The 13,917-nt window shown below is 58.1% G+C and overlaps 1 protein-coding gene across 1 annotated transcript in view; it reads right to left on the minus strand.

The window, feature by feature from the left end:
- EMID1 (EMI domain containing 1) overlaps positions 1-13,917 on the minus strand; it is a 64,222-nt gene that overhangs the window by 15,590 nt on the left and 34,715 nt on the right. Inside the window, exons 6-9 of the mRNA XM_044448892.1 lie at positions 13,190-13,334; positions 8,248-8,355; positions 2,456-2,593; positions 1,498-1,578 (exon numbers count right to left, since the gene is read on the minus strand). Of these exons, the coding sequence (XP_044304827.1) occupies positions 1,498-1,578; positions 2,456-2,593; positions 8,248-8,355; positions 13,190-13,334 (472 nt within the window). The remainder of the gene's footprint in view (positions 1-1,497; positions 1,579-2,455; positions 2,594-8,247; positions 8,356-13,189; positions 13,335-13,917) is intronic.

A 13,917-nucleotide genomic window follows, 5' to 3' on the forward strand; every position in this document is an offset into this window, starting at 1 on the left:
GAGAGAGACGCTTTCGGGTGCCGCTCAGCAACTCTTCTGGCCAGCAGGCGAGACAGCTGCGCCTGCAAGGGCTGGGCTGGGGCCCAGGATACAAGCAAGCCTGCTTTCTCCAAGAAGGGAGTGGCACGGGGGGCGAGGAGAAACAGACATGACCCCTCCGTGCCTTCGGCGCTCCTCCACAGGAGCCGGGCAGAATGGCCCCAGAGGAGCAGCAAATGAAACCACAACCACGGAGGGGGCATTTGGGGAGGGGGCGCTGAGAGGATGCCTCAAGCTCCGCAACTGGCACAGAGTCCGGGCCACCTGGGCCAGGAGCTGAGGGTCTCTTGGGCTTTCTGCAGTCCTGGGAGAGCACAGAAACAGCGCAGAAGGGAGAGGCGGCAGGGCATTCTGGGGAGGGCTCCTGCTCTCCTTTAGTTCCAGAGAAAAAGCAAACCAGAGGTTCCTAGTCCTCACGGTGACTCCGTGCTTGGAACAACCCGTGAAGAGAATGGTATCGTTCGTTGCAGCATTGTGAACTCACGGGACCCATCCAAGCACCTCCGAGGAAATCCAGGCAGGAATTTTCTCGCATCCCACGGAAGCTCCACACATCCCTGCACCTGGCCACGACTTTTCCGCTACGGGAAGCGCAATTACCCAAAGCACCACCAGAGGCCAGTCGAACCCCAGCTGTGCAGGGGGAAGGCAGCACAGCCCTCTGTGGTGGATCGACTGGCAGGCGGCTCCTCCGGGGCTGCCCCAGGAGGCACCTGCCCGGGCAGCTCCCCAGAAAGGCAGCGCCCACTGCCGCATGAAGCAGTCTGCTGGGCTCCAGGGCCCGGCAAGGACACCGGCCGGCGGTCAGGCACCTTCCTTTGCAGACCCTTTCGGGCACAGAAGGCGCTGGCATGCTTAAGAACAGAGCGCGCCACTGCGCTCGGGAGGCCCAATGAAGCCGCCAGCAGGCCACCCTGCAGCCACGGGGCTGCACGGGCCACCAAGCCACCCTTCAAAGCCCCTGCAAGCCGTCCGGTCACACGCTTTCCCCAGCAGCCTGAGGAAGGAGGGGAGACAGGAGGGGAGAGAAGGGAGAGGTGGCAGGAAGAGGGCGAGAGCGCTGCAGCGGTCCAAAGGTGCTGATGAGCCAGCCTTCCCGCCCCGAGACACTTGGACTTCAACTCCCATCAGCCCCAGCCAGCACAGAAAACGGTAAGAAATGCTGGGAGCGCACCAAGCTGAGTGAGGCTGTGATAAGATCTCTTTCTTCCACAGATTTGTCTAACTGGTAAAACTAAAACGGTCACAGCTGCTGCCTTGCAGTAATAAATGCCATAAGCTCACAATCTTAAGTCAGCTGCCAACTGGTTTCATGGGACGGCACGACACTCTGCGGGTTTGGAGAGGCAGAGAAGCATTTCTCACACATTGATCCGCTCCTGCTCATACACACTGCACAAACCCTCATTTTCTCTTTTTCCAAGGAAGGGTCAGTGCATGGCTAAAGAAGAGACGTACCGGTCAGTCCGGGGAGCCCAGGAGGTCCAGCAGGCCCGGTGAGGCCCGTTTCAGTGAAGGTGTTGGACAGGAGGGGGTCCCCTGCAACACAGAGAGGGCAAGATCAGGTGCGGGGGAGGACACGAGCCTGAGCGTGAAGCAAGGCCACCCTGCAGCACAGGCTCCCAAGGAAGAGATGCTGACTTCCACCGCGGCCAGCCTGCACCTCCGTCTTGGCGGGGGTGACGAGGATCAAGCACAAGGCTGCCGGGGGCTTTGCAAGACAGTCTGTAGCAGCAGCAGCAGCAGCAGCAGCAGACAGAGCCTTTTCACGGCTATGTCAGGCTTGCTCGGTCCCTGATCTGTAGCAACTCAGGAGCCGTGCTCCTGTCCCTCAGCCGCGGCCTGGGCCAGTGTGGTGCAGTCAGCTCCAGCTGGCGAGCTTTGGGATCCTCGTGAAGGACGGAGAACACACGTGCTTGTCCAGGGAGGCAAAGCTCAGAGCCGATGCCAACAGCAGGTACGGCTGGGCACCAGCACGGGCCCCCGGAGTTGCTCCTCCTCTCTTGCTGGACTAACTGCTGGTCAGCCTGCCTCGTGCTGAGACCAGCGGTGGTGGGAAGGTGCGGGATGCCACGGCCTCCATGCTCTGTGGCACTCTGCCTGCCAGGCAAGCCAGTGGTCCCCTGAGGAAGAGGAGGAGACCGTGGTGCTGCGATGCACTGGGGAGAGGGCCACCAGGGGCGTCTTGCCCCAGGGCCCTCGAACGCACCACAGGCTGCTGTCTCTGTATTTTGAGGGCACCCTGCTTGTCTCTGTCCCTGCCCATCACAGGAACCCGTCCCCTCCGAGAGCAGCTCAGAATCCCCCACTTGCAGCCCCTCAGCCACCCGCCCACCTGTGGGGGAGCAAAACTCACCATAAACCCAAACAGTTAAAGGGTCTGAACAAGCCAGCCTTTGGGATGCCCCTCACTTACCCTGATCGGGGATCGGTGCCACCTTTGGTCCCACTGGGGCCGGTGGGCCTGGAGGCCCCGGTGGTCCAGGGGGGCCCTTCTCCCCAGGTAACCCTCTTGCGCCATCTCTTCCGGGAGGACCCGGGGGGCCAGGAGGACCTGGGCAAAAATATGAAAAGGACAGGTGAAGAGCAGGAGCAGCTGCCACTGTTTGGGGGCTCTGCCCAGGGCAAAGAGCGGCCTCAGTGAACCACAGAGGGAGGACGCTAGGATCCGTCGCGGCTTTGCAGGCAAAGCTTCCAGCTCCCTGAGACTCCCAGGTTTCATTTTGGAATGATGAAAATAAAAGCAAGCAATAGGCCCTTCCTCTTGGGAAGAGCTGCTTGAAAGTGTGTGGAAGGACCTGGCAGAAAGCTCAGAAGCCGGGGGAGGGGACAAGAGGCTCTGAGGCAGCCCCCCATCCCTTGTCCTGGCAGCGCTGGGTGAAGTCGGGACCCCCTGCGCACACTTTGAGAAACTGCACATCTTTGCATAATGTATGGGAAACGAGGGTGTTGCTTTTTGTATTGCAAAGCTAAGGGTACCAGGGCATGGGGTTTCCATCATTTGTGGGTGCGCATGGAAGCCTGGAGAGGCCAAAGGGGGCACGAGGAGGCTCCAAGGGGGCGTTCCAGGCACTGCCCACCTGGCCAGAAAGCTCACTTGAGCGACTGTGGTCCAATCAGGGATCTGCAGCCCCAGCCTGCCTCACAGGGCTGTTGTGAGGGTAAAATGGAAGCGAAGGGATGCTCAGGTTGCTGCTTTGTGCCTCTCGGAAGAAACAAACAAGGGAAAGGAAAGTAACAATGGGTGGAGCAAGGACTCTGAAAACTGGCTAGAAGACAGCCAGTCCCAGCAGCTGCCCTTCCCGTACCCGAGAACGGCAGGGCCCTTTGGATCTCTCGCTGCAGCAGCCCCAGGATCACCCCCTGGTAATACAGGCTAACCGTCCAGGACTGTCCAAACGCACCCGAGGCACTGCAGGAAGGGCCCAGATTCTGCCGCACGAAAAGAAGACACAAGATTTTTCGGCCGCATTTGCATCCTGCTTCCTTGGGCAGCTGCTGGGCCTGTGAACCTCTTAAACGCCCCCAAGAGCGGGGCACGTCACTCCCAGCATTCCCAGCCACCAGTTGTGGGAGGCTGCTAAGGCAGGAGCTGGCCCTTGGAGACGCACTCCCGGCACCCTCGCGATGGGCCCTGCCGCCAGTGGAGGCTGCAGGCCAAAACACCCCCGGGGCCACAGGGCGCCTGGTTTAAGGCCGTCGCCGCAGACCAGGCAAGCATGAAGAAATGGCCCCCAAAGGCTTCGTGCAACTGAACTGCATCCGATGGGAATACAGTTCATCTTGATTTTCTAAGAGACAACCCAGTGGGACAAGGCTCCCACCAGATTTCCAAGGCGCATGCCCAGGACGTGGCCTTCACACGTTGCCTGGGGTGGAGCTAGGGCTGCCACACAAAGGGGATAAGCGGCATGGCGGGGGGGGGGAGGTCACACGGCGGCCCCTGCTGCCGGCCAAGCGCCACGGTGGTCCGGGGCCAGCACCCACAAGGCGCCTGAGAGGCGATCACACGCATCATGGCTGCTGGGCTCCTCCTCCCCATCTCCCCCCCCCCCGGCAGCACCGCCAGGGGGCACCATCACAGGACATGGTTCTCTCCAATGGCAGCAAATGCTTGCGCAAACAGCAATCTCTATTAATTTACTATGTTTATATCGCACCTTTTGTCCTTCCAAGGAGCTCAAGGCAGCTTACATAAACCTCCTCCTCTTTTTGATCTCACAACAACAACCCTGAGAGGCAGGCCGGGCTGAGAACCTGTGACTGACCCAGAGTCACCCGGTTGGCTCCATGGCTGAGCAGGAACCAGAAGGCAGATTGCTGGAGTCCCAGGCCCACACTCAGGGCGGAACAGGAGAGCTGATGGGGCAGCCTGTCTCCGGGCGCCTGATCCACCCCACAGCGCTGCCCCACCCTGTCTCCGGGCGCCTGATCCACCCCACAGTCGCTGGCCGAGGCCTCCTGCCTGAACAGGGCCGGGGGCATTTAGCAGTGCCACACTGCTCCATGGTCCCCAGTTCCTACCTCAGAGCAGGCAAGAGCCCCGGGCTCAGGAAGGGGCCAGGCGGAGCCCTGAGGGGAGGCCCAGCCAGCCAGAGCCACTGCCTGAGAGTGGACCTCCCCGGCCAGGGCGGCAGGGGGCCGAATCAGCTCCCACCTCCTGCGCAGGAGCAGATCCTCTCAGGCGGGAGGCAGCGACAGCCCTGCCGACGTGGGGCACCTGCCGGCAGCACACGCTGGCTCCCCACTCGGCAAGAGGAGCAGCGGCGGCTCCTCGTTCTGCAGCCTGACCCAAGATGACCCAAAGCGGAACTTCTGTGGGCGGGAGGACTGCAGGGGAGCAAAAAGGAAGGGTCATCTGCAACGCATGAGCTCGAGGCAGATGGACTCTTCCTCAAGGGCCAGCAGGCGTGTTCCGAGGCAGCTCAGGCGGCGCTGGAGAGCAGCGGAGGGGAAGGAGGCCGCGTGTGGCCGGGCACTTGGGGAAGCGGGAGCTTGGCCTGGATGCCTTGGATCCGGCCTGCGCTGCTTGTTAAACGCTCCAGGCTTACCAGGGGGAAAGAGGCAGTGTTGGCCCCGTCCCCCTTGCAGCTAAAGGCAGGAGGGCGCAGGGAGGGGTGGGATCTGGCAGAGGCGGCCCTTCCTGCTCATCCCCCTCCAGCCCAGGGAGGTCTACAACAAAGGAGTGGGGATTCGGGAGGAGAGTGGGCGGGCAGGGGGGGGGACTTGGGGGAGGGGAGGGGAGGGGAGGGGAAGGGAAGGGAAGGGGCTGGGCTGGCTGGTTCGTGTAGACCTCCAAAGGGCCGGAGGCGACTTTCTTTGGGATGGCTTCCAAACCCAATAAATGCTAAGCAGGCCCACGGAGGTGGCAGCCTCCCTGCCAAAAGCAATTCCAGCCCCCCTGCGAGCTCGACTCCCTGGCCCAATTTGCATGGGGATGCCCTCATGTGTCCCCCACCCACCCCGCAAACCCAAAGCTACAGGGACTCATCCCCAGTGTAGTCTTGGCGCTCGTCAACTGAAGGCCTCAGGCATCCAGAATTTGATAGCGGAGGCAGGCTTTTCCTCCCTGAATTAAAATTGGAGGCACGCGTCATTCTTCTGCCCCAAAAGGTTGGCTTTTACAGAGGAGGAGAGCTCCAGAGGGGCTCCCTTCTCTGCCTGGTGTTTCTGGAATGAGCCTGACTCCAAACTAAACAGAAGACAGGCAACCTGGAATGATGGCCACCCACTATCCACCGGCCCTGGGCAGTCCCGTTCCATCCACCGGTGGAGTGGGAAGCACACGCACACATGCACCCCCCCCCCTCGTGAGCAGTGTCTGAGCCATTCTGTTGCAGCGCGACAGCGCTCCTGTGCCAGTTGTCCAGGAGAAAACTCCGCTGAACCCAGGGATACATCGAAACAGCGACTCAGAAGGGGCCTCCCAGGCCATCTAGTCTGACCCCCGGCTCTGGCTGGCTCTGCTCACAACATGCCTACCACATGCTCCCTTCCAACTCCACAGACCAGCCTTCTGCAACCTGGAGCCTCCCCGATGTGCCAGATGACTGGGATATGCTGGGAGTGATCATCCAGCACATCTGGAGGGCACCAGATTGGGGAAAGCCAACATAGATTCAACTTGGAAAACACGTCGGACTTCACCAAAAGCTGCAGTGCAGCCTTCTGCTTTCAATCAGGAACGTGAAGCACCCCGGTCTTGGGAAGAGGTGTTGCCATTTCAGCTGCACTGGCAAGCAGGGACCTCAGTCAAGGAAAAGGAGTGAAGGCGCGTTCAGTCTCTGCTCAGTTATTGTCCTCATGTCCTGACTTCTGTTGAGCAGTCAGAAACACAGCTTGAAAGCCTCGTTATCAACTCACTGACTTGCCAGAGCAAGTGGGGTTCTGATGGCGTCCTTCTGTCCTGAAAAAAGCCCCCAAACTGCTTCCCCCCACTCCCATGTTCCCTCTCCCCCTGCACCGCTGCATCCATCGTGTCTAAAGTGTAAGACAAACGAGGAGAGGCCACACAATCACACACACAAAGGATTTTACAAAGACCACACAGTCATACAGAGACAGGCAGGGTGACTCCTGCGCAGGTGGGTCTTTTGGTGCACCAAAGTCGCCTCGTGGTCCCGACCGGTTTCCACATGGGAAAGCAGTTTTGGGAATTCCCACCAGAGGAACTTGGGGCCTCCGCTCACCAGCCCAGAGGGAAGAGTTCCTGCAGGCTGCTCAGCACGGATCCTCACCCCAGAGGGCAACTGCCTGGAATATCTGCCTGACGGAGGAAGCTCCCCCTTTCAGCTTCTGGTTCATCCATCCTTAAATTCAGTTTGTTCTGAACTGAGAATCTCTGGTAATTGTTTTGTTTTGCCAGTACACATTCCATTTTGCACGCAGCTTGTATCTGCCAGCAACAATGCATGTGTACATATACGGCATTTTTACTGTTACTTTCATAAATATACAAATGCGGGTGTGTGTATTTCCCTAACACACAAATTTTACATGCATTTTTATTCCATTGCAACACTCAGAGACGTGCAGATTTCAGAAGGGGATGGAGTTTCAGTTTGGGCACTGGTTTGAACCTATCGGACCAATTTCTTCCTGTCCCTGTGCCATCTCTGAGAGGCCAACAGAACTAAGGTTGCAGTCCTGCATGTTTAGGCAGACGAAAGTCTTACAATGCCAACAGTTCCTACCCTGCATGGCCGGCTAGGGCATGCTGGGAGTTTAGGATGTTTTTCCATTGAGGAAAAATGGCCTCGGAGAAGACAGCTCAAGCTGCAGCACTCCAAATAGTTCTGTAACTATAGATGCGTCTCTCTATTTTATCTGTCTCTTTAAACTTCAACTTATTATTTTTCACTTATCACTCAGTTCTCTGACACCTGGAAGTTGTACCATTTTGCTATTACTGCTATAGAAGAGTTGTGAAAATAGGAGGACTAGCAGCACTTTTCTGGTCTAAACACAAATAGGATTGCGGACTGAGTTTCTGGGAAAGAGGCTGTTAAGGGCAAAACTACATGTCCTGCTATTCAGCTCTTTTTCAAAAAAGAGTGCCTACGTGCTCCTGACCTGGTTCAGTCTCCTACTCCGGACACTGCCAGATACCCCTCCACACATTCCCTGACTGCACAAACACTGGGTGTCTCCTTCTATGCCCTTACTGCTCAAATACAGAATATAACACGTCGAACGTTGGAGGGCTGAAAGCAACTGAGATGGGGTGGGGGGGAGCAACCATTTTCAGCAGGAAACTGGCCTGGGGCCCTAATCCAGATCAAGGCCCCAATCCGGTGCCTTTTCTTTTAGGTAAAAGCAGCACAATTTGGAGAGCCAGTGTGGGGATTGGGGAGACCCGGCTCCAGTGCTAGCAGATCTTGAAGCTTGCTGGGTGACTCTGGGCCAGTCACTCACTGTGGCCCAAAGTGTCTTGTGAAAACAAATGCAGAAATCCAGACTGTATCAGGAAAGAAAGTTCTATCAGGCTGCCCTAATTAGACGGGGGGAGGAGGTAGGCCCTCGCATCGCTCCTGCTGAAAGACTTACTATTCTTTTTTCTCTTTCGTCCCCACTCTGCTTTCCTCCTATGTCATGTCTTTTACATTGTAAGCAGGGACGCTTTTACTGCTGATCTGTTAGCAGTGCTAAGACAAGGGCGATGTGAGGCACCGCTGTCCAGCTGCAGTCCCTGCCAGGGTGGAGGCTTACCTTGTGGTCCGGCAGGACCTTTGACCCCAGGAATCCCTGAGGGGCCCCGGATGCCAGCCTCTCCTTTTGGGCCCATGGGGCCTGGAGGTCCTTGTGAGGCCAGCTTCCCTGAAGTGGAGAGAGAAAGAGGGAAGTCACGCCTGCTCCGGATCATGTGGGTGAAAGGGCGTCCGTGGCAGTGGGCAGACATGTATGGGCTCGAGTTAAAGTGGGGCACCAGCAGCGGGGACCGTGCTCTCCCCCTGCCCGCCGCCCCCCATTACTTTGAGGCACCCTGGCTGGAACCAGGACTTCTTACACGCCTGCCTTCCCCATGGTGTGTGCCTGGCAGGCGCTGCCGCACCTGCCTGCGCAAGTCAGTCCGAGCAACCTGCCCAGGCGAAGTGGGATGGCCAGAGCCCTGCCCTGCCCTGCCCTGCCCTCAGGCCTCTGCCCTGCGCTTCACGTGACTCAGGCTCCACCCGCCTTGGGCCACCGGGAAGGAGGAGGCAGGAGGGCACTCCCAGGCATGCCGGGAGAGCAAGGCTGGCCTGGCACCGAGAGGCTCTGTGCTTGCCCAGGTGGCTCGAAAGCCCTGAGGGAAAGGCCTGGGGGCTCTGCACTGGGCGCCAAGAGCGCAGGCGCTTCCGGGCCAGTGGCCAGCACTCAGGCGAAGGCTGCAGCCCAAGCAGGGCCTTGTGCCACGGAGCGTGGCTGAGCCGGCCAGCCGAACGTGTGCGTGCTGCCGGCACTGGGGAGACGGTGCCTGAGGTCGGCTGCACCCAGCCTGGCCGGGCCGACGGCTCCCCCCCAGACCCTGCTGCTGCCGACCCCCACATGCCCTTCCACTCTGTGTGAGGACAAGGACGGGTGGGGTGGCAGCGAAGGGGAGGCTTTCTGCGCATGCCCCGAGGGGCTGCCCAGGCTGCACAGAGGGCTGCTGAGACCCACGGCCCATCGCCGGCTCCCTGGACCAACCCCCGGGCCTGTGGAGCTGGCCTGCATCTTGTTCTAGGAGCCACGCAGTCGTGGCCGTGGCCACATCCACCCAGCGGGAGGGCCTGCTCCTTGGCAGGGCACCTGGCCTTCCCTCGCCTGGCAACGCCCAGGATGTGTTGGAAGCTTTACCTGGGGCAGAGAACAGGCCCGCGGCCACTGTGCGGGCGGACTGGGCGATCGGGCACATGCAGGATCCCTCCCCACTTGCCCATTTTTAAAAGCCAGGGGGCAAAATCCAGTCTGCCTGAGGTCCCACACTGGTCCTCCTGTCCATGCTGGCTGAGGGAATGGGGTTGCATTCCAACAGCTCTGAAGGAAAGGAGGTGGGAGAGGGCTAATCCAGCCTCTCGGGGGGATCAGGAAGCGCAGCTTCGTGGAAATGGCGCCGGGTGTCGGCGGCTGGCCTCGTACACCTGGAAACGCCCCCGCAAAAACACCTCGTCTTCCAGCAGCACAGGGCTGGGCTCGTGAAGCGCCATGCCTGCTAGGACATAAGGAGGCCCGCCTGGGTACATACCATCCCGCCCTGGGGTGGCTGTCCTCGGTCTCTCCCTGGGACCTGGAGAACTTGCAGAACACGGAGAAGTGACCCTCAGTGGGAGCCCCACACAGGTTGTCCAGCATGTGGGGCTGGCGGATACATTTAGAGCTGCGAGGGAGTGCTGTGGGCACTCTCTCAGAAGGGCTGCTGTGGGGAGAGGCGGGCAGCCCATTCGTAAGTGGTGAATGGGTGAGACTACAGGGGAATGACTTGCCCAAGAGCGTAAGGATGCGGTCTAAGCGTAAACCCAAAGCCACCGCTTTGACCCCAGGCAAACACATCCCTGGGAGGCAGCCCTCGTACGGCAGTGTGCTAGCCTTCTCATTACCATGCTTTTTTAAACCAAGCAACATTAACTATCTCAAGGGGCAGGAAACTGGGCAGGGGCAAAAGACGTGTCTGCAGGAGCCGCGGTGCCTGCAGGGAGCGCACCGGAGGCCCTGTGCAGGCTGGGCTGGGTGGAAGCTGCCCGAGCGCCGGTGGGCCGCACAGGTGGAAGCTGCCGATTTGCACGGCACATCCTTGGAACGTTACGAGGAGACAAGCGGACTGGGCGTGGATTTGCTCAGGGTACAATTCACCACGACAGTGAAAACGAGGAGGTTCATGCATCACTTTGCGTGCCCAAGAAAACTCAGGCAGGTCCTGTTGGCTCAGGGCCACCGAGCGCATCACCGAACCCTAGTCCCAACCACGGCTGGCCAATAATTTGGAATATCCAATACAGGAAATTGTCTCAGGTCCTTGGCTCATCGCTCTCCCCAGCACTGAACGCAGCACCTGCATGGCCGCCAGACCGCAGCCAAAACCAGATCCAAGGAAAACAGGAGGGAGCCATCAGCACGTGCAAGTAAATGCACAAGGTGCGGGAGAATGAAAGCCTTGGCCTTTGGGCTTCCCTGCCCTGAGCCACTGAATTCTGACTCTTATTATACCATAAGAACCCGGCTAGATCCAGGCACGTTAATGGCAGCCCCATCATGGTAATCGAACCTTATCTTTCACTGTGGCTGGATAAGAAAACGTTCAGTATAAGGCTGCGTGAGAACCTTGTCTTTGAAAAACTTGCCCATGTCTTCATGGATAGGCTGGAAAGAGTTTAAAAATGAAAAGGTGGGAGAAAAGCAAATCTGGGAAGTTTTGTCCATCCTATCAAAGATCTGAGCACTTAGCTCTCAAACACCTGGCTCTGGAGCCGCATGTATTTAACCTTTTCTGTGATGGCTGAATTACAGCGAACACCATTTTTTCTCTGACAGGTTCCATACCTCTAACAGCTACAGATGGTTTTGGGGAATAGTGGCAATTGCTTCATGTGGCCAGTGCAGAAGTGTGACCATTTTACCCAGCTCATTTTTATAATAAGAGCTTTCCCATCTTTGCGAACGTCACAAATGATTGCAAAGGACTGGGGAATAAAACATTCTGAAGAAGAAAATGAAACGGATAGCTTTGCCCATCCCAAGTTGAGTGCCATTTGGAAAAATAGAACGGAAAAGTTGATCCGGAGAGCAAATGGCCTTGTTTGAGCCTCTGACAGCTTAGACTGTCCTGGAGGAGGATAGGGGCCAGCTGGCTGGCCCCATGTGAGTGAGTGACAACACACTGCAACATTTTGCTGCAGTTCCCCCTTGGATAGTGGATAGAGCATGGAAGAATGGCAGCTGAGAGCTTTTATCAGGACTGTTCAGGTTCCCTCTCCCTGAATACTGCCTGCTGGCTCCATCTCTCCCCTGAGAATCATGAGGGTTAGAAAAACTGTCCTTAAAGAAGGAAAGAAATCCAGTCTGTAAATTGCAAACTTCTGTAAGTGCATTTCCAAGGGTCTCCAGGTTTCCCTGGCAGACATGGGGGTCTGTGATCTCAACATGTGACGTGCTGGCACAACACGTCGCTGTGCCAGAGCCCTGACTCTGCGGCCTCACCCACACGAGCACCGTCAACTGGGCTCGGTTGCGAAGCGCCTCCGAAGCTCCCCAGGATCCAATTCTGGCACCCAGAGCTCTGCACGGGCATCACGTTCTGTGCCTGGGGAAACGCGGCTGGGGAGCAGCGCCTGCTGATCAAGCACCGTGTGCAGAGCTCACGACACCTTTTCTGAGGTCCGTGACGAACAGCTGGGGAATGGGAGGCGCTGTCCGCATTCCGCGCAGGGACCACCTCTCCCCCCGCAATGCGCGGCCCTTAGCAGCTGCTCCAGTCCTGCCCGCATCTCCCTTCCAATCAGGCAGGAGCAGGCGCCCTCCTTCGTTAATTGCTCCCTCCCCACCCCTCCCCTCCCCTCACCCACCAAACCAGAAACACATGTTCCATCAGAGCAAGGAAAGGCCCGATAAACCCTTCCAGCTGCAGAAAGCTTCAGCCCAAGTTGGAGCCGCTGCCAGCCAGCTCCGGGATGGCCCCAGCTGCTTTCAATTGCGGCCCCTTGGCCTGGTGTGCTTCTCACCAGCCCTGATGCAATCCTGGCACGGGACTTGGACGGGGCAGGCGGGCAGGCGGAGGGGCTGGCTGGAGTTGACAGGCACAAGCAAAGCGCCCCGGACCCTCTCTCAATCCTGGGACGACAAGAGCCCACCCCCATGGGCTTCCCCACACTTCTGGCAAACCGGCAAAGCTTTTCTCACCGGAGCTAAGCTGGTGCAAATCACGATGTGGCTGGAGCGCAGAAATGCTATGGAGGGCTGCTTTCTGAGACCCTCAGCTCCCCCCATGCTTCCCTGCTTTACTTTTCGCTTGCTTTTAAAACGTGCTAGATTACCACTGCAATCAAGCACAGACAGGACCATCGGGCCTGGGGGTGTTGGGAACTGTAATCCAGAACATCTGGACATTCTCAACTTGGGGAAGGCTGCTTTTAGAGGAAAGGTGTAAAGATTCAGTGTCAGGATCAGCCTCCTTCATGAGAAGAAGGCCGGGCCTCGTCCGCCCCCAACGCCTTCCTTTCGGGACACTTGGAGAGGACACAGGGCATTCCCTCAAGATGCTTCCTTGCCTTTCCTCAAGTTTAGCATCCAGGCATCCAACTGTCCAAACAGCTGGTGTCTTGGTCCATTCTGGTCTTATGCATCCAAGCATGTTTCCCTCTGTCCCGATGGGTCCCCCAATGCAGCTAATGACCAGAACAAAACACACAGAACGCAAAGGGCAGGACAACGGGACAAAAGGGCAGCAGGCCAGAGGAGGCTGGCCTTGACCAGAACATAGCAGAAAGGGAAGCCAATGAGGAAGGACCTCCGACACCAGGTGCCTCCACCAAGCAAGAGTTATTTGGCATTCCCACGTGCTGGTCTTTAGATGATGGTGAGAGACAGAGCTAGGAACACCAGCTAGCTAGGCAGACCTTTAGAAGTTCAGCTTCCCAGCTGTTCATTTCCCCACCCGCACACCCACCGGCAAACCCAGCCATCTCCTCCCTTCACTTACTTTTGGTGTTCTCATCTCCGGGGCTTCCTTGGGCGGGTAGAGAGCCCCATAGTGCTAAGGAATCGGGAGAGGTACCTCCTTTAAGAGGGAGTTGTCCGCTGGGTATTGCAGAGGGGATGAACTCCGCGGTCGAAATGGTTGCTACCTGAAGGCAAGAGTGAACGTTTCCAGAAATGCAGATGCTCCGCAAGGCAGGGAAAAGACAGATGTTCACAACCAATCCAAGAAACCTGGTGGTGGAAACCCCTGAAGGAAAGCTGTGTCACGGCTGTGCAAAGGGACCACGCGGTGCAAAGCTCTGCGAGCGCGCCCCACCCATGGCAATGAACACAAGGGTAGTCCTCAGGGGGTCCCGGACTCTCTGCCACTTTCCACCTGGGATGGTGCGCCATGCATGAACCTGCCGGGCTCCTGGCCAAGCCAAGCCAGGGAGGCCTCTGCGGAAGAGGTGGATTTGGGGGTGTCAGCCAATCTCACAGCTACCAAGATGCCCTGCTGCAGGGATGACTCCCCGAGGCTCCAGAGAACCCTGGGATCCTGCCCCAGGCCCTGCGGAGTTTCTGACTCCGCTCTGTTGCCCCACAGCTCCCTGGAGCATCAGGGACAACACGCCAGTAGGACCACCAGGGGCTGCATCCAAGCACCTGCCTGGCCACCAGGAGACCCCTCCATGCAGGCTTTACCTGCTTTCAATCATTTTCTTACCTACCAGGGTTTGAACATACATA

This window comes from Varanus komodoensis, unplaced genomic scaffold (genome assembly GCF_004798865.1).
Source record: "Varanus komodoensis strain SLA01 unplaced genomic scaffold, ASM479886v1 scaffold56, whole genome shotgun sequence".
Taxonomy (NCBI): domain Eukaryota; kingdom Metazoa; phylum Chordata; class Lepidosauria; order Squamata; family Varanidae; genus Varanus; species Varanus komodoensis.